Source organism: Rhinoderma darwinii, chromosome 4 (genome assembly GCF_050947455.1).
Source record: "Rhinoderma darwinii isolate aRhiDar2 chromosome 4, aRhiDar2.hap1, whole genome shotgun sequence".
Taxonomy (NCBI): domain Eukaryota; kingdom Metazoa; phylum Chordata; class Amphibia; order Anura; family Rhinodermatidae; genus Rhinoderma; species Rhinoderma darwinii.
In genome coordinates this window covers 171,625,487-171,645,726 of record NC_134690.1, presented here as the reverse complement: position 1 = coordinate 171,645,726, position 20,240 = coordinate 171,625,487, and the positions used below count along the sequence as shown (strand labels likewise).

At 40.5% G+C, this 20,240-nt stretch overlaps 1 protein-coding gene across 5 annotated transcripts in view; it reads right to left on the bottom strand.

Annotated features, from left to right (window-relative positions):
- Positions 1-4,650: 4,650 nt before the first annotated feature.
- Positions 4,651-20,240, bottom strand: part of DVL3 (dishevelled segment polarity protein 3) — a 97,118-nt gene continuing 81,528 nt past the window's right edge. For 2 of the 5 annotated variants that reach the window (XM_075861876.1, XM_075861881.1), the window contains 12 exons: positions 16,375-16,468; positions 15,603-15,672; positions 15,367-15,506; positions 15,184-15,260; positions 14,077-14,144; positions 13,538-13,591; positions 10,804-10,953; positions 10,462-10,593; positions 10,088-10,255; positions 8,695-8,919; positions 5,469-5,864; positions 4,651-5,055 (listed from right to left, as the gene is read on the bottom strand). In XM_075861876.1, coding sequence (XP_075717991.1) covers positions 5,024-5,055; positions 5,469-5,864; positions 8,695-8,919; positions 10,088-10,255; positions 10,462-10,593; positions 10,804-10,953; positions 13,538-13,591; positions 14,077-14,144; positions 15,184-15,260; positions 15,367-15,506; positions 15,603-15,672; positions 16,375-16,468 — 1,606 coding nt within the window. In that variant the 3' untranslated portion in view covers positions 4,651-5,023. Of the gene's footprint in view, positions 5,865-8,694; positions 8,920-10,087; positions 10,256-10,461; positions 10,594-10,803; positions 10,954-13,537; positions 13,592-14,076; positions 14,145-15,183; positions 15,261-15,366; positions 15,507-15,602; positions 15,673-16,374; positions 16,469-20,240 lie in introns of all 5 variants that reach the window. The other 3 variants (XM_075861877.1, XM_075861879.1, XM_075861880.1) reach the window with 3 other exon arrangements.

The window sequence follows — 20,240 nt, the reverse complement described above, 5'->3', positions numbered from 1 at the left end:
AGCCTCATTGTACACCTTCACTTCTGGGCCCACAGCGTGCCTGTACAATAAAAAAAAAAGGTCACATGGGGTATCAATGAATTATTTTTTTTCGATTGCAGCTTGATACATTCCCGAAAGGTTTCAGCAAACTCACAAGTCTGTAAAAGAAATATGTTTTTTTGTTTTCTACCAATTTTGTTTTAATTCCTACAAAAATCTGAAATGTAACATTTCTCCCTATACCGCTAGATGAATACCTTGAGGGTGTAGTTTTCAAAATGGGGTAATTTCGTGGGGTTTTCTAATATTTTAAAACCTCTGAGCCTCTGTAATCATATTACAATGTAGTAAATATCACCAAAGTAGGCATTGTGCTTTTTCCCTTCTGAGCTTTGCCAAGTGCCTTAGCAGGAGATCGTAGCCACATGTGGGGTATTGCCGTACTTGGGAGAACCTGCATAACAATTCATGGGCTGAGCGTCTCAGATAACACAAGCTGGGCACAACATATTGGGCGCTGAAATGTGAAAGTTTTCATGCTTTTCAAATTCTGGAAAACTCCTGTAGGGTCAAAATGATCACTACACCCCTAGATAAATGCCTTAAGGTGTGTAGTTTCCTAAATGTGGTCACTTCTTGGGGGTATCCACCGTACTGATACCTCAGGGGCTCTGCAATCACAATATGGTGCGTGAAAATTATTCCAGTAAATTCTGTGCTCAAAAACCAAATGGTGCTCCTTCCTTTCTGGGCCTTGCAGTGTGCCCATATAGCAGTTTACGACCACATATGGGGTATTGCTGTATTCAGGAGAAATTGTTTAACAAATTAAGCAGTGATTTTCTTTTCCTATTACCCCTTGCATAAATGAAAAATATGGGGCTAAAGCGGCGATTTAATTGGATAAAATGCATTTTCACGGCCCCATGTTTATAACTTCTATAAAATACCTCCAAGTCCAAATGCTCACTACACCCCTAAATAAATTCCTCATGGGATGTAGTCTCCAAAATTAGGTCACTTCTTGGGGGTTTCTACTATACTAATACTTCAGGGGCTCTGCAAATTCAACATGGCGCCTGAAAACCATTCCAGCAAAATCTGTGCGCCAAAAGCCAAATGACACTCCTTCCCTTCTGAGCTCTGCCATATATCCATACCCAGGAGAACCTGTATAACAATCTATGGTAGGAGTGTTTGTTTCCTATAACACAAGCTGGGCACAACATATTAGGCACTGGAATCGCATAATTGTGAAAAATGAGAAATTTTTCGTGCTTGACATCAAATTCTGGAACACTCCTGTGGGGTAAAAATGCTCACTACATCCCTTTATATATTCCTTAAGGCCTTGTTCATACTGAGTTTTTTTGCAGGCAGAAAAATCTGCCTCGAAATTCCTTCAGCAATTTTGAGGCAGATTTTGACCTGCCTGCAAACTCTTGGCGCGATATTCGCGGCAATCGTCGCCCACGGCCATTGAGCACCGTGAACAAAAAAATGCAGCGAAAAACGCCTTCTCTGCCACCCATTGATTTCAAAGGGGGGTCAGAGGCAGAACCACGGCAAGAAAGAGCATGCCGCGGTGGGAAAACCGCCTCCGTCTCCCATTGAAATCAATGGAAGGCAGTTTCGGACGTTTTTCACCGCTGATGGCGACGCGGTTTCCGAATCAAAAAACTATGTGAACTGGGCCTTAGGGGTGTAAATTCCAAAACAAGTCTCTCTTTGTTTTTTTTATTGTACTGGTACTTTAGGGGCTCCGCAAATGCGACATGGTGCCTGAAAAACATCCTCAGAAAATCAAACTGATGCACTAGCACTTTATTTAATCGAGTCTCCCCTGTTTTCCTACTCTACTATTGACTTAACATACATATATACGGTTTATTAATTATCAAATAAGGTAGACTACCGCTTGTGGGTCTACACATGACTTATAGCCCATATACATATATTCAATGTTTTGCAAGAGTCAGTAACTGCTCCTATGTTCATACTAGGGTCTTGTCCTTTTGTTAAATTTTAACTGTTTGTTATAGGTGTTAAATAAATTCCACTTTTTATATACAATCAGGCTATAAGATCGTTTCTCTTTCTTGTGTTTGGTATACAATATGGAGCTGTCTATATGGTAACTTATGGGGGGACGCTTCTGCTGTCAATCGTGCCCAGCCCTTAGTACAAATGCTTTTGGAGTGCATATATTGATCATAAAATCAAGGCCCTAATATGTGCTCCTTCATTTCAGCTGACGAAAGGCGCACTAGGGCCACATATCGGATATTTCTACAAACTGCAGAATCAGGGTAAATAAATATTGAGGTTTGTTTTGCCGTTGACTCTTGATGTGTTACAGTAAAAATGGAATATCTAAATAAAAATTAAACTTTGAAATTTCACCTGAATTTTGCTTTATCTTCTGTAGAACACCTAAAGGGTTAACAAAGTTTGTAACTGCAATTTTGAATAATGTGAGTTTTGCCGTTTCTAAAATGGTCATTTATGAAGGTTTCTATTATATAGGCCCCTCAAAGTCACTTCAGAACAGAATTAGTCCCTAAAAAAGGTTTTGGAAATTTTCTTGAAAATTAGAAAAATTGCTGCCAAATTTCTAACATCCTACAAAAATAAGGAGGATGTTAAAAACAATATTATGGTAAGATGAAAGTAGAGATATGGTTAATATTAAAGGGGATTTCTCATGAGTCATTGATCACATATCCACAGGATAGGTCATAAATGTCAGATAAATGTGGGTCCCATCTCTGGGACCCGCACCTATCTCCAGAACGGGGCACCCTAAACCCTGTTCAGCCGCTACGTGTTGCGGCTGAATGAGGTGAATTTCGACCATACAAAGGGTTATATGGTCGTAAGTTACGTAAGCATAGTATTTCGCTGAGCTACGATGTTTCCGCAAGTCCCATAGAACTGAATGGAAGTTACGGAAACAGCGTAGCTCGCATGCTACCCTGCTTCCGTAACAGACATTCACTACTATAGGAGTTACGGAAACAGCGTAGCTCGCATGCTACCCTGCTTCCGTAACAGACATTCACTACTATAGGAGTTACGGAAACAGCGTAGCTCAGCGAGCTACGCTGTTTTCGTAACTCCCGACCACATAACCAGGAAGTGGCCGGGAGTCAGCGAGATCAGACAAAGCTAGAACAGGGTTTAGGGGGCCCCGTTCTAGAGATAGGTGCAGGTCCCAGAGGTGGGACATGCATCTATCTGACATTTATGACATATCCTGTGGATATGTCATAAATGTCTCTCATGGGAAAACCCCTTTAATTATTAACTATTCTGTGTGGTATGACTGTCTCATACGCAAAGAGCTTCAGATGTGTTAAATTGCTCATTTTTCCAAATTTGACAATTTTTGTTTTTTTAAATAAATAAATGTAAAACACCTGGACCGAAATTTACCACTAACATAAAAGTACAATGTGTCATGAAAAACAATCTCAGAATTGCTTGGATAAGTAAAAGCATTCCAAAGTTATTACCACAAAGCCACGTGTCATATTTAAAGAATGGGGCTTGGTCCTATCCCCCAGATAAGTCATCAGTATTTCACCGGTGCAGGTCCGACACTCGGACCCTGCGCCAGTGGCCTGTGGGCACCGGATGATATTGCCTATTATGCGATGTACGGAGCCGGAAGCAGTTGGCTCCGTACATAGCATAGCGGTTGTGCTGTAGAACTGCAACTCGGACGCTATTCCGTGGCCGGAGCAAACTACGTCCGGTGCCAAGAGGATAGGTCATCAGTTGTCCAGTAGTGGACAACCACCTTAAAAGCCAAAATAGGGCAGATCCTCAAGGGGTTAAGACAGGATGTACTGGATGCTTTTATGTAAATTGATGTGAAAATGTACTTCGAGAATATAGTAATGTTGGAATAAACATTAGTTATTCAAGAACATGTTATGAATTAAATTGTGTAATTTAAAAGTTTAGACATTCTCCCTCAAGAACATAGCACAAGACATAAAATGTGTGTAGATTTATTGCAGATGAAACATCTCAGTGCAACAAAGCAATGAAAAAAACAAAAAAAAACAAATGAAAAAACAGGCTCCTGCTCACAGTTCTGCTTAATGTGTGTTGCTCCCAGACACCCACGTTGCAGCAATGCATCAGTCCACTGCAGAGCCTAGAAAGCGGGAGCAGACCTTGTGCACAACACAAGTCTCCCTTTGGGTCGATGCTAAGGCAAATCATCAATTTTGTATAATTGTGCCATTCTGTGCTGTCCTGTCAGTTGTGTTTATGCAAATTCTGAGAAAACGTAAAAAGTCAGTGAAAGTACAATCTGTTTGCCACTAGCCCCAATTGTGCCTTTATTTAATTAGTGTTGCTGGGAGAGGTAGGGGCATGGAAAGGTTAAAAAAAAAAAAAGGATTGCTATTTGTGGGTTTTTAACAAAAAAAATGTATGTGTAAATATATATATATATATATATATATATATATATATATATAATTTTAATAGCACCATTCCTGGGCATCATTCTCCAGGTGACAGGAGAATACTTGCACATAGCAAAATAACATAAAAACATAAAATTGTAGTGTTTAACATCTACATGACAACCACAAGCTCCTGAAAAGATGACGTACAATATACTGCATCAAAATAATAAAATACGGGGACAGGAATGGTGTACAAGCTAAACAAGATGACGTACTTTAGGATCCCTACTACTCTTTAAAAATAGGTACCTTTAGAAAAGGGAGCTACGAGGGATCAATTCTTTGCAACAGTAGAAATGAAAGTATGAGATTGATGTACATCAATTCATAAACGGAGTAAGAAAAATCATGGCACTCCAAAGGCAAAATAGTCATGTTCTTTGTGGTTTATGAATATGTAAGGCTTGTGGTGCTTCACTCCAATCAGTCGTCTTCTACTTAAAGACCAAAATCTTCCTGTGGCAATGGATTCTCCTCATCTATACAATGACGCCATGATATGTTCAATGAAGAGATACCCTCCGACTGAGGATCATGCACTTTCACTGGCAACTTGCTCAGAGAAAGTCAAAGACCCCCGAATTCTTTGCTGCTTAATAAAAGAAACACAGTTGTAAAGGAAAAAAAAATAATTAACACAAGAGTAAATCCATTCCATTACTGCCGATTGTTTTTTTTTTTTAAACAGATGCAATATTAATTTGTTAAAATCAATCTGTTACAAAAGCCAAGCAACCAGGCAAGAATGTGGCCAGCCTCCTCCCTCTGCACAAACACACAGTCTGGAGCGGGGTCTGATAGATTAGGTGCATGGATTAGTGGCAAGTGTGAGGGTCCGTGCGAACATCACACATACATCTCAGCGAAATTGTGCTGGCCTCTCCATTTCGGTTCTTAATATCAGGATGTAAATAATATTTAAAAAATTTCAGAAAATTAAACTTGCTAAAAACAGGGCCAATGTTGTCAATTTTGTTCACATAACATCCACAAAGAACTCACTGGGATTGCCCATAGCCATGCGGAAGGACTGTCTACTAGCGGTGAGTTCGGGTGGGACGGAGGCTAAATCACGGCCTGGTGGGGCTCCTGGGGGTCCCATGACTGGGAGTGGAGCAGGCATCATCATCATTGGAGGGCCATATAGAGGAGGCACCCCTGGAGGACCATAGGACTGGTGTGTATGGTGGCTCCGGATGCTGTGTGCTATGGAGTGGTGGCTCCTGTGGCTGTGTTCGCTTGCTGGTACGGAGCGTTCACTTGCTGCTCTGTCTCTGCGTAGACTGCTACGTGTAGTGTGGTCAGACTCGCTTCCACTCCCTCCAGATTTTGATTCACCAGTCTTAGGATCTTTCCTTTTTTCTGTACTGCTGCGGTTGGAGCCACTACTTCTACTACCTGTAAAAGGCAGATATATATATATTTTTTTAAATCACAAAAAACAAAACAATGCATCAATAGAGCGTTTTGCCAATTGCAGCCAGTCATAGTACATCTTTCATTTTTCCAAAGGGTTGAAAATGAAAGAAGTGATCGTATTAGTTAGATTTTGGCAACAATAACAATTTCTTAGAAACGTTTTATTTAAACAATTACATTTTTGTAACAACCTCTTATTTTTTTTCAATATAAAAGCTATACTACTATTGTGAGTTCAATGAGCACCGTTTGTTTTATTACTTTTTTTTAATAAAAATGTAACCAACTCTGTGCTAATTGATATAAATATATATATATATATATATATATAGATATAGAGATATATATATATATATATATACATATACACACCAGTAGAAAGACGGCAGCACTGTTTCCAAATACGAGATCAAGTAATGAAGGGTGCCAGCTGATAGTCCCGATCCAAAGACCATACACATATCTAAGAAGATAATTCAGCAGCACTCCGATGATCAAGGTGAAAAAGTGAAGTTTATTGTGCCAACATGGCAAATGCAACGTTTCTGTCCCACCTTGAGAAAGGTCCCAAGGTGGGACAGAAACGTTGCATTTGCCATGTTGGCACAATAAACTTCACTTTTTCACCTTTATCATCGGAGTGCTGCTGAATTATCTTCTTGGAGATTATATATATATATATATATATATATATATATCTTTATAGGAGTGCTAGCAATGTTTTTCTGATATAGAGCTTCAAATCCCCCGCTTCCCTTCACACAGTCTTAAATTATAAAACGGACTGCCTGTATACACCACTAGGAGCTTTATATAACTCATGAAAAAATATTTATGCAGTGAGCTCCTTAACACCTCCTAGAAGCCAGAATTTTAATCGCTTAAGGACCCTCCAGTCAAAAGTAAAAATTTTACTATACATTGCAAATGTAAGTGTCAACATACCTTGTGCTCTCTCCTCAAACTATCCTGCCACCGTTCCAGAATTCTGGTCTCCAGTTGACATCTTTCCAAAATGGGCCCCTCAGTCTCAGACTTCCCTATGCAGAGCATCCTTAGGAAGCCTTGGACAAGCCCCCCTCCATCTGATGGACCAGCACAGAGGATGTTCTCGCCACTCTTATTGGTGCTGGTCCACTGGAGTGCAGGGGAGGGGATCGTGTCTCAGACTTCCCTGTGCAGAACACTCTGCATAGGGAAATCGAAGACTGCAGTGGCCATTTTGGAAAGATGACAACGGTATGTGGACTATACATTTTTACTTTTGACTGGAGGGTCGCTTTAACTCCATAGCGGTTTGAAAGGTACTAGTGAATTTGGAGCACTGAATCAAAGAAACAATGCAATATGAAATTAATCAGCACAGAATTTTTACATAATCATAGAATTTTGTTCAAAAGGTGGACATACAATTTAGTTTAAAGTATGCCAGCTGTTTGCAAACTTATGTTTTCAGACTTTTGTACAATAAAGTTTCTTAATCCCACAGGATAGAATACTGTCCCAAAACGTGAATCTGAACTGCAGTCTACGTACTATGTTCCTTAGTTCAAAATAATTTTCTGAGTTTTTCTTTTTTTGTAACCTTGAAGCCCCAATAATGTTTGATTCCATTAATCTCCTCTTGCATCTTTAGTGCTGGGGGGAGGGGGGGGGGGGTTAGAATTGGGTTAGGGTGTGTTCTCATGAGGGTCGGGCTTCAGTTCATCAGTTCCATTCGATCTCTCGGTCGGAGGAACCAATGAACAGAAAACCAAACGGAAACCTTAGCTTCCGTTTGCATTACTTTTTTCAATGGTAATGGTTCCGTTGCAATTGGTTTATTCTGTAAGGTTTTCGGCTTTTTTCGAGGAAACAATAGCTTAGTCGTCTACGCTATTGTTTCCGCAAAATAAACAGAAACCTTACAGAACGGAAACAAACACACTGCAATGGAAGCTTTACCATTGATAGGCGTTCTTTCGCTGTTTGCATATGTCTTAGTTATGAGTCTATGTAGTAGGGCATGTACTTTTTCATGAGATGGCAGCATATAGATACATCTTTTGACAAGACTGAAAATTGATCGTGGTACGCATGCGTTCTTGTAGTCTGATTGACTTACATGGTTAGGACACAGACGTTTGATCTGTTTCCCGTACACGCATGCGCTCTTTGATCTCATTGCGCCCTCTAGTCGTGATACATCAACAGGATTTGGATGGTCATGCGCAATAGAGATTTGGAGACGCAGGTACAGGAAGTCCACACGTTTTAATGTATGAAGAAATACATTGCAATTTTTAACTCCCCTACACCTGGGTAAATAAGGCACTTTAGTTATTTTTCTCTATTCTTGCACATTTACCCCTTATTATCGCTGATATGCATTATATCATGTATTTTAGAATATATATTAGAATGTATTCTAGTTTTTTTTTACACTTAAATAGATTGTATTATTGGTATTTATCACTTTGAGTCCTTATATTCTGTGTTTTTTCTGTATGCTCACATGCTTGAGTAAGGTCATGTTGGACTGAAACGTTTCATTTGTGGGTGAATAAACTCCTATTTATCTTGGATGTGCTGCCTTGTCTTACGAATTTTTAGGTTTCTATTGAGTCTGTCCTCGGATACATTGATTTCCGGAAAAAGCCGAACAGAAACTAAGCGGCAGAGTGCTCACATGAGCGTTTCTGAAGCTTCGTTTTAGCGATTGGTGGGGGTCTCAGTGCTCGGAACCTCTCCAATCAAAACTTCTGACATGTCACTATGACATGTCAGAAGTTTGTTAAACATTTAGCTACACTTTAAATTAAAAACGTACCTTCACTATGCTGACTTCCAGCACTACCACCACCCCCACCACCGCCATAGCTATATCCAGGTTCCGGAAATCCTGGGTGTGGGCTGTAAGGATGAGGCAGTGGGTACTGGTACTGAAAAGCCATGGGCCAGGGGGCAGCTCCAGGATGTGGAAGTGGAGCCAATGTGTCCTGATCAGATGTCCCACTGGAACCGTCGTGATCATTTAGAGAAAGATTTGCCATGTCTGGAAAATGAGGGGGAAAAACGTTTTTTAAATAATTTCTCTTATAAAAAATTTACAACAAAGGCTTAAATACAATATGCGTATTTCAAGTTACCAAAGCTATTTTTCCCTTTTTCCCACCCCTAGGAGAGAATTAGAAAGAGGGTGATCATTATTATTATTTTTTTACTTAATTACTCAATTAACAACTATGCGGTTCAGAAAAGCAGTGGAGGCACTAGCAGTAGTGACTGAGGAAAGACCAGGTTTCACAAAATCATGACTGGGTGCATTGTTGACCTTCATGAACAGGGCCTTTTGAAAAGCTGAACTTTGGACAGAAATAAAGAAACATGTCTATTGTTGTTTTCCCATCTTAAATATATATTGCAATACAAATTACGCGCTCTTATTAATAGGATTAATCAGATTAATTGTTGATTGCAAGATATATCTGGCTCTAGAGACTTGTGTGGAGATTTTTCTTTATATAAAATCAATTAAAGGGTTATCTTACCATAACAAATCATTTCCAAATGAAGCCACCTGGCGATCCGCTGATCGCTGTGGATCCAGCTTCTGAGACCCCAGCTAAAAGTCGGAGCCAGCCATACTTTTTCCCTGCAGTGAGTATATAGCTATGTAATACATTGGCCACCCTGAGTATGCCAGAGCGGGAGCTGCTCTTGGTTGGCGTAATAGAGGAGGATCCCAAGGGAGAATCCCTACTCCATGATGTCCATATGCCCTAACACAACTTATGGAAAGGGATTGTCTTTATGACAGATTGGATGTCCCTTGTACATGCAAGTGACCAGTATAATGTAAACTCTTAAAAATCATGTTTCCAGATCTATCCCATAAAAAAATAACACAGTGGTCCGCTGAAATTAACGATATGGAAAGGATTGGCTCCACACTGTCACCTCCTCATTGGATGTTTTTTGTCATTAGGACTGCTAGGTCCAGTAACATTGTGGAAATCCATGCTACGATTTCAATAAAAACATTACAGAGCGTGTGAGAGAGTGTGTGTGTGTGCGTATCTGAGTGTGAGTGTGTGTGTTGAATGAAGGACGGTATCAATATGAAAATAACTAAACATGTTCCCAGAGAATTAGGCAGAACAAACAAAGTAAAGCAATAAACAAATGAGCTGTGAAAGGCAGGATGATGGATAGATACATACTGCCACAAAGATCTCCAAAAATGTAGTAACACTGCTCAGAGAAAGTTATTTTATTGACTGTATGGCGGATGTAGCCAGCTTTCAGAAGGTTGCTTGCATATTTCCTTGCTTCTCGGCGATCTGTGAAGCCCTCCACATGGTTATACAGCCAGTCTACTACATCAGAACCTAAAAATAAATAAATCAGTAAATCATGCATTCCCAAAAATAAGGAATTGCGGGAACAAAACAATAGTAAAACATATCCCACTGCAGTTTTTTATGTATGTAAAGCTGGCCAAGGTCATAGCCTGGGGTGAGGTGTAAATGTATGAATTGAGTGCATTCTCAACAGTCACCATTAATGTAGAATTTAGATAATATAGCTTACTTACCAATAAAAGCATTCGGGATGGTAATTTTAAGCCACATCCTATCCCGCACCTCCAAACCCGATTCTGGTGAGCTCATTGCTTTCACAATTGTTACCATGTCACTATGTATGGATAGATGAAAGTCATCGAAGCCTTAGAGGAGACAAAAAATTGTTAAGTGATAAAAAAAATTGTTCCTTCACTTTTCTTTAGCAAGAGAGGTGTTTTTGTAATTTGTTTTATTTCTAAATAAAAATTATACATTTTATAACCAAAAAATTAAAAAAAATCAATGCGCAAGCAAACAGACAAGCTAATCCAACAGTCCCAGAGGACTAGAAGCAATGGAGCGATCACACTTACGCTCAGTTTCAGGTATAGAGCTGGTAATGGAGGAGCTGGTTGAAGTTATTGTACTCATAGATGGACTCATTCCATAGGCTGGGTATGTACCAGTCATTGCTGCGGTGTGTGAAACCCAAGCTGCTGGATCAATAGGCCTGATTGGTTCACCTGATGGGAAGAAAAGACAGTAGATAGAAGATGAGATGGAAGATCAAGGGACGACTCAAGATCATAAAGGGAGTGATGAACAGGACTTACCATACACAAGAGGACAAGTAATAAATCAGGAAGTTTGCAAGGGTCATATACATTTTGGAAAAGCTTAGTAATATTAGTTACTTTTAAAATTGTAAAGTAGTGATTTAAAAAACAAACAAAAACTTATCAGGTCTTATATTGAAGATCATACAAAAAACAAATGTGCCATTGAAAGTTATTAGCCAATTTGTAACTCATCAATAAAAGCCCCCCCCCCAAATATCCCTCATCCTACCAGTGTTTGTACATTGTTATTAGTTATAGCCTCCTGTAGTCCACTTTTAGACAAGACGAGTATGCGCAGTATCTCCCCATTCATTGTACTGCAGACCACAGAAGAACAGCACATGCGTAAATCCACCGTCCTTGTTACACATGGCAAGCCTGTGCAGCAGAGGGCCTTGTTTCACATGTGAAAATACTGTATGCTGTAGCGTAGCCAAAGGCTCACAGTACACGGCAGCTTATTAGTTACAGTGCTCTGAGATCTTAGAGATCAGCTTATATGAGCTACGGGCTCTCTTGGCTGATAGCGAGAAAGCAGTCTGTGAACAGCCACACACATATAGTGCACAGCACAGTGGTGTCTGATGAAGACAATGCGGACCATGCAGTGCCCAGCAGCAGTACGATTGTGGCGCAGGTGAGGAAGAAATAAAGAGCAGCAGCAGCTCGGAGTGTGCACAGCAGGGCACAGCCACACCTACAGTGTCCCAGAACAACAGGCATAGCACAGGCTAAGAGAGCTGCAGTCCCTGCTGAGGAGCGGCCCGAGTCTGCACAGATGGAGCACACCCTCCGTAGGGTAGGGTAGACTGTGGCAGCCACTGCCAACAGCAGCTCAGTGAGTGTGATAACTGCTGCCCATGGACACATGCCACTGACTTTCCAGAAAGTGAAAGAAACATAGTTAAAAGTATTACAGAAGTTTGGCAAGAAAACCCCTTTATCCGGTGGATAGGTCATCAGTTGTCAGAAGGTGAACAATCCCTTTAACTGATTTATCGCAGATGTTTTTTTTTGTGAGAAAGTGTGGGGGCATTCAACACTACCAGGAATCTGTTTCACTGAATGAAGTGCCACCCTTGTGATATTCAGAGAAAATGGGCATGCAAACGTTGACCTCACCTTTAGAGATATATATTTGCAAAAAGGCCCTGAATAGCGGTAGAAATCACACACAGACTTGCTAAAAATGATTCATATAAAAGTGAAGTCCTAGGCTGGAGCCACTTCACAGAAGCACTCATTTCAGACACGTATAGCATATCCACAGGAGGAGCTGGCCACATCCAGAATAGAGAGGTACGGGAATAGAGGCAGCCTGGGAACAGGGGTCCCCACATGCTCAAGATAGTTGCGTGACCTCCACCTACCATACATTCATGACATTTGGTGCATATGCCATGAATATCTGAGATAGGAATACCCCTTAAACCATTACATTAGTCAATACAATTGTGAGGAATTCTCTAATGCTGCCTTTGGAACTGCTACCTTAGGAGAGAGTTAATACCAGAGCCCACTACTTGTTTCCCTTGTCTGAATTCCAGAATTCTATGAATGACATTCTAAAAGAGATTGTTGCAGTTCCCTTTATAATACTGCAGTAGATAAGACTGAACTGTAATACCAAAACCTGTGGATAGGTGTGGTGCTGTTTGTGGATGAAAACAGCCAATTATCCAATCCTGGAAAAACCCCTTTATTACCTTTAATTCTGACAAATACATTAGGCGATTTCTTATAATTAGTTGATGAAAATACAGGTTCAATAGAAACATTTTTCAAACAATTTATGCTAATCCGATAGTATGCCACATATAGATCAACTTTATTTACTTATTGTTAAAATGTAGTGGTTTTATCCATGCAAATATTGTGTGAAGTTACTGCCGCTAGGTTTCTCACTTCCTGTAATCTGAGGTCCACCCCCTGTTGCCAAGCAAAATCCGTCCCTAGTTACAAAGCAGAGGAGACGGACTGCAGGAAGTGGGGTGTGTCTCTTCAAAGCCTGACCATAGATTATGGAGAGGTGAGAGCAGGAGGAGAGAGCAGGGAGAGGAAGAGACACAGAAACGCTACCAATACAAGTCTATGGTAAAGGCGAGGGGCGAGCAGAAGTGAGAAAGACACAGATATATGCTGAAGCTTCCTGGTAAGTGTTACTGTCTCACCCCAATGCTGGATTCTCAGATACACTGCTTGTTACTGCTGTATAATCTCCTCTATGCTTATATATATATATATATATATATATATATATATGTGATCGCGATGAGAGCAGGACCCTCATCGTTACGGTGTGTGCTGTGTATAGAAGACGTAATAGCCATTAGGCTCCACCCACTAGCGCAGAGAAAATGGAAAATTAGAGATAGCACATGCAGAAGGAAAAAATGCTAAAAAATTATGAATACAAGTCATACAATGGCCAGAAATAGTTATTTCTCATGTACACACACACATATGACAGCTTATTCTGAGAAGTCACCTGAAAAGTTAGGTACGCTTTCAGTGTAACCACTTGTGGAATAGACCAGTGGACCTTAAGGGAAAAGGGAGGAAAGAAAAATAAAAAAAAAGAAAGATGATCCATATGAGATAGACAGATAAAATATGAGATAGACAGATAGGTGGTGCAGAAGCAGCAGTTGCACTAGTGCCCTGATGGCTGAACAGACACCAGTATTATAAATGACACATGGTAGGTGGAGGCTGAGGAAAAGAAAGGAAGAAAAGAGAAAAGAAAGGAAGGGGAGAAGAAAGGAAAAAGGAAAAGAAAGGAAAAAATAGGAAGGAAAAGAAAGGAAAAGGAAAAAGGAAAAGAAAGGAAAAACGAAAGAGCCTTACTAACAAATACAGAAATACTTTTCCCTTATGTACTCTATCGGCTCAGTTGCTCTCCCGTCATATTTTACACAATAGCTTCAGCGTCTACACATTTGAAATTTTAACTTTAAACAAGCATGGATTACTTTACTGAAAAAGAAAATAATAAAGGGTGTCGAGGTATTGCTTTCTGGAACTTACTTCTTGGCAAAGTAAAGCAACCACGAGGAGAGGGATCCCAGCACTTCGCTACAGTAAGCGTGATGGGCCTGCAAAAGAAAACATGGAGATTTTTTTTTTTTTATACCTGGACAATTCAATATACCAAATTTGATAAGTTCTGTAAGTCTCTAGAAGTCTATAAATTCAGGGTTTGCGGTGATCTATTAAAGTGCTCTTTATTTAACAGCATCAATCTTTAAATTGGGAGGATTTCCCGTGCAGTATGTAAATCAGGGAGTAAGAGGCCTATTGGTGCTCCTTACTGGTGAAGAGGGCTCATAATATAATAGAAAAAGACAAAAGCATCTACAAGGGACCATGCGGGGTATAAATAGTGGCTCAAAAAGCATGCACCATTTTACAGGACCCTCAAACCGGATTTCGGAGGATAGACAGCTGAAAGATGATTAGACGAGAACAGAGGATGAACGGCACTCCCTTTACAATTCTATGTCTGAAAATCATTTTAAGGTGATTGATAGGTGCAACACGCAGTTCCACTAAGGAACTATGTATGGTGGGTGTATCTTATAAAGATCATAATTTAAACTGCCCGTCTCATGATATGCTTTCAATTTTGGGGTGATTTTATACAAATTGGGGGAAAATAATGAATGCAGTTACACTAGAATGGTATATGTATTAAATGCCATATTTATGAGGGCCCTCAGATACAAAAGACAATATGTATAAAATTAGACATAGCCATCACCTAGTGTGAATGTATTTTTAAGGTTTTCTGGCACAGGGAATTATGGCAGGTACAATTTGGAGTTGTTGAGTAGCTTCCATTATGTCCCACAACAGGCGTGTGCATTGTTGGGGTCTATAGCGCATGCTATGCTGCAAATTGCAACTGAGTGTAGCATGCAAGTCTTAATAATCTCCCCCATGGTTTCTTAGTGAACCCTGTACTGAAGGGGTCATAAATTACCCAAGAAATGGCAAGTGAATATATCCCTTGTTGTTCATATAAGATTTTATACCACTTCTATTACACGGGTATTTTTAGCAAACCACAATGACAAATGTAGCTACATGGCTATATTGTGATATACAACTGAAATGCTTGTAAAAAGAACTTACCCTGGCTTGTGCACAATTTCCCTAAGGACTCTTACAGCATCATCATTGCTCATGTTTTCAAAATTTATGTCATTGACCTGCAGAAATTACAAACATATGACATTTTATGTGTCAACCTTGTAAAAATGTGCCCTGAACCAAACCATTCCCAAATTCTAACAATCTAAAGAGGAAGATAAGCACCTGCAGTAACATATCGCCTGGTTCAATTCTGCCATCGGCAGCCACTGCTCCTCCTTTCATGATGGATCCAATGTATATTCCTCCATCCCCACGCTCATTACTCTGCCCAACAATGCTGATGCCCAGAAAGTTGTATTTTTCTAATGTCATAAAACCAACACAGGATGAAATTAGTAAAACAGTTCTTGAAGGAATGGTCAGAAACAATAAAGGGCAGTTGGTTCAGACATACGCACCCATGTTTAGTGTGACCGTGATTATATTCAGAGACATGGTAGAGTCTGTTATGCTGCTGAATGAAGAGGACTGAAAGATAAGACACAGTTATTTTTCAGCCCCACAAAACAACACAATAATGTATTTAAAAGTAGTTGCCATTGGATTCCCCCACCGCTACCCGTTGTCGCTGTAGCACAAACCAAACAGTGAAGTCACGATGGGTGGCACATCACTGCTGTGACCTGTGATTTTTCTGCCATGATCATGTGGCACTGGACGCTGAGCCCTGTACCTTTGCGTGTCATCAGCTTAGTTTAGCTGATCGTTGGAGATGCAAGATTACTGGTATTCAGGCCGTAGACTATGTATAAGCCTGCACGACCATTCTCTGTTCTCCAGGTGAGCAAAACTAAATTGATCACAGCCGAAGAGGTACATCACTCTCCATTCCAGTAATCAGTGGATCAGTCTCGGCACCCGAACCCTCATGCTGTTTTTGTCATAGAACTACTCAGAAAGACTACTATCACAACGTGCAGATGGGCACAATCAAAAGTCCAATCATAAAATTGTCATGTATTGTGTTGACTCCTGAATGATAGCAGCAGACAGTTAAAATAGTCCACTGCCATGCAGTCTTTGAATCAGAATACTTTTGACATAATAAAATTTTGCTCATACTGCAGTTTGTGAATATATTTCAAATGGCTCCATCACTTTGAATGAGTGATAGTCTTAGAATACTCTAATACATGCTCATGCAACCTGCAGTGCACATTTTCTCCTCACCCGCTCAATGCGAGGGACCTTTGGTTTTCTTCGGCGTCTCTTATGTCTCCTCATTAGACGAGATGCACTGCTCTGCTCTGTGGAATTGCTGAACCTGAAAAGATAACATTTATTTTCTTAAAAATGAACACAAACTTATAAAAAAAACAAAAAACAATCTAACATCTGGGACAAAACATAATAATATTGTTCGTAGCAGAATGACAACTACATTCCCAAATTCCCCCATTACGTTTTTTTCAGCTTGGACAAACCATCATCCATCCTGTTTGATGGAAAAAGTTTTAAGCAGTTTTGAAAAAAAAAACGCTACAAATTAAGAATGCTTTCAAAAACAGAAGTGGTAATCGTTTGTTTTGTCATTCAACAAAATGCAAAGTGTATGAACAGATAAAAAACAAAAAAAATAAAAAACACAATATTTGGTGTGACCACCCTTTGCCTTCAAAACAGCATCAATTCTTCTAGGTACACTTGCACACAGTTTTTGAATTCTTGGAGAACTAACCACAGATCTTCTGTGGATGTAGGCTCTCAAATCCTTCTGTCTCTTCATGTGATCCCAGACAGACTCTATGATGTCGAGATCAGGGCTCCGTGGGGGCTATATCATCATATCCAGGGCTCCTTGTTCTTCTTTATGCTGAAGATCGTTCTTAACCCCTTCCCGCTCCTGGACGTACTATTAGGTCATGGTAGCTGTATCGTTCGCGCTCCATGACCTAATAGTACGTCTCGGGAGTAACGGCCGTTTCGGCTGTCCTCCCGACACATACAGGAGCTGTGACAGCTGCTTTCTCGTACAGCAGCTGTCACAGCTCCTACAGCGGGGACCGATCGCTGTGTCCCAGCTGATTAACCCCGTTCAATAGAGATCGCGGCTTTTTGGGGGTTAAACTGCCATCGCCGGCCTGCTACACGATAGCGGCCGGCGATGGTGACTATGGCAACCGGACACCAAACAATGGCGTCCGGCTATGCCATCGACGGAAGCCTAGTCGGTCCTGACAAAGTCAGGACCCACTATGCTTGCTGTCAGTGAGTAGCTGACAGTTCTAATACACTGCACTACGCATGTAGTGCAGTGTATTAGAATTGCGATCAGGGCCTCCTGTCCTCAAGTCCCCTAGTGGGACAAAGTAATAAAGTAAAAAAAAAGTGTGTCAAAATAAGAAAATAAAAGTTTTAAAAGTATTAAAAGTAAAAATCCCCCTTTTTACCTCATCAGTCGTTTAATATTATAAACAAACAAATAAACTATACATAATTGGTATCGCCATGTCCGTAACGGCCTGAACTAAAAAATTATTTCGTTATTTATCTCGCACGGTGAACGCCGTAAAAGAAAATAATAGACCGTACCACAATCACAATTGTTTGGTCACTTCACCTCCCAAAAAATGTAATAAAAAGAGCTCAAAAAGTCGCATGTACCTAAAAATGGTGCTGATCGAAACTACAGTTCGTTACGCAAAAAATAAGTCCTCGCACGACTTTATTGATGGAAAAATAAAAAAGTTCTGGCTCTTAGAATAAGGTAACACAAAAAGTGAATGATTTTTTACAAAACGTATTTTATTGTGCAAACGCCATAGGACATTAAAAAAAACAACCTATAAACATCTGGTATCGCCGTAATCGTATCGCCACACAGAATAAAGTGAATATGTCATTTATAGCGCACGGTGAACGCTGTAAAAAAAAATTGAATAAAAAAAACAATAGTAGAATTGCTGTTTTTTAGTCACCACGCCACCTAAAAATAGAATAAAAACTGATCAAAAAGCTGCATGCACCCCAAGAAAACTATAATGAATTCCTCAAGGGGTCTAGTTTCCAAAATGGGGTCACTTTTGGGGGGTTTCCACTGTTTTGGCACCACAAGACCTCTTCAAACCGGACGTGGTGCCTAATAAAAAAAAAAGAGGCCTCAAAATCCACTAGGTGCTCCTTTGCTTCGGAGGCCGGTGCTTCAGTCCATTACCGCACTAGGGCCACATGTGGGATATTTCTCAAAACTGCAGAATCTGGACAATATGTATTAAGTTGCGTTTCTCTGATAAAACCTTGTGTTATAAAAAAAAATGGTATAAAGAGGATTTTCTGACAAAAAAAAAATGTAAATTTCACCTCTACTTTGCTCTAAATTCCTGTGAAACACCTAAAGGGTTCATAAACTTTCTAAATGCTGTTGTGAATACATTGAGGGGTCTAGTTTCTAAAATGGTGTGTTTGATAGGGGTTTTTAATATATGGGCCCCTCAAAGCAACTTCAGAACTGAACTGTAACCTAAAAAAAAAATAAAAAAAAATGAGGCAATACTTCGCTTCTTACATTATACTGATAATGAGCCGTGCCCACCCCGAGATGACCCCAGTTTTGACTGTTTGTATAAACGGAGACCCCTATTAGACCGTTTCAGTGCCCGGTTTTCCCAAGCATACACCCCCGAGAAGTGTATTTTTCTTGATGAGTCCTTGGTACATTTTAAAGGGAGGGTTCAATTCCGCGAGTACCTGCCGGGTAAGAGGGCAAGGTATGGTGTGAAGATGCATAAGCTGTGCGAGAGGGCATCAGGGTATACCTACAGATTTAGGATGTATGAAGGGAAGGACACCAGTATTCAGCCCCCAGAATGCCCCCCCTTACTGGGAGTTAATGCAAAAATTGTGGGGGATATGGTGCACCCACTGCTGGACCAGGGTCACCACCTCTACCTGGTTAATTTTTATACCAGCGTCCCACTCTTCAACTGCCTCGCTTCCAGAAGTACTGCGGCATGCGCCACTGCTAGAAGAAATCTGAGAGGCCTCCCTAAGACTCTGCTTGTGCAAACACTCAGAAGGGGTGAGAGCTGGGCACATTCTAGCAGCAACATATTGTGTGTCAAGTACAAGAGAGATGTCCTTGTATTGACAATACATTGCCACACCAGTACCCATGTACCTGTACGAGGTACCAGTACAGAGACCCCCAAACCAGACTGCATCCTGGACTACAATAGGTACATGGGAGGGGTGGACTTGTCAGATCAAGTCCTGAAGCCCTACAGCGCCATGCTGTGTGGCATAAGAAGCTGGCCGTGCACATCATACCGATGGCTTTGTACAATGTGTACGTGCTACATCGATGTGCAGGCCAGAGGGGCACTTTCCTGGAATTTCAAGAGGTGATTATCAGGAACCTAATCTTTAGGGACCAAGAAAGGGGGGGGGCACCCAGTACTTCTGGAAGAGAGGCCACACGCATCGTACCAGGGCAACAATGTCCAGGAGACGTTCCCCAAACTGGCAAGAAGGGAAAAAGTCAAAAGAGGTGCAATGTCTGCTATAAGAGGGGGATAAGGGAGGACACAATATATCAATGTGACACGTGTCCCGAAAAACCAGAGCTCTGTATGAAAGAGTGTTTTAAAATTTATCATACATCCCTTGGTTTATAATTTACCCCAATTTTACTTACCCTGATGTACTCCGCACAGCTTATCCCCCCTCGTCTTTTCCCCTCTGGGCCATGCTGTGTGCCCAGGCAGCTGATAACAGCCACATGTAGGGTATTGCCATACCCGTGAGAACCCACATTACAGTTTATGGGGTGTATGTCTCCGGTAAAAATGCTCACTACACCTTTAGATGAATGCCTTAAGGGTGTAGTTTTTAGTAGTGTTTCTCTGGTAAAACCTTCTGTGTTACAGAAAAAAAATTGAATAAAATTGAAATTCAGCAAGAAAAATGAAATTTGCAAATTTCACCTCCACTTTGCTTTAATTCCTGTGAAATGCCTGAAGGGTTAAAAAAAACTTTCTAAATGCTGTTTTGAATACTTTGAGGGGTCTAGTTTTTAAATTGTGGTGTTTTATCAGGGT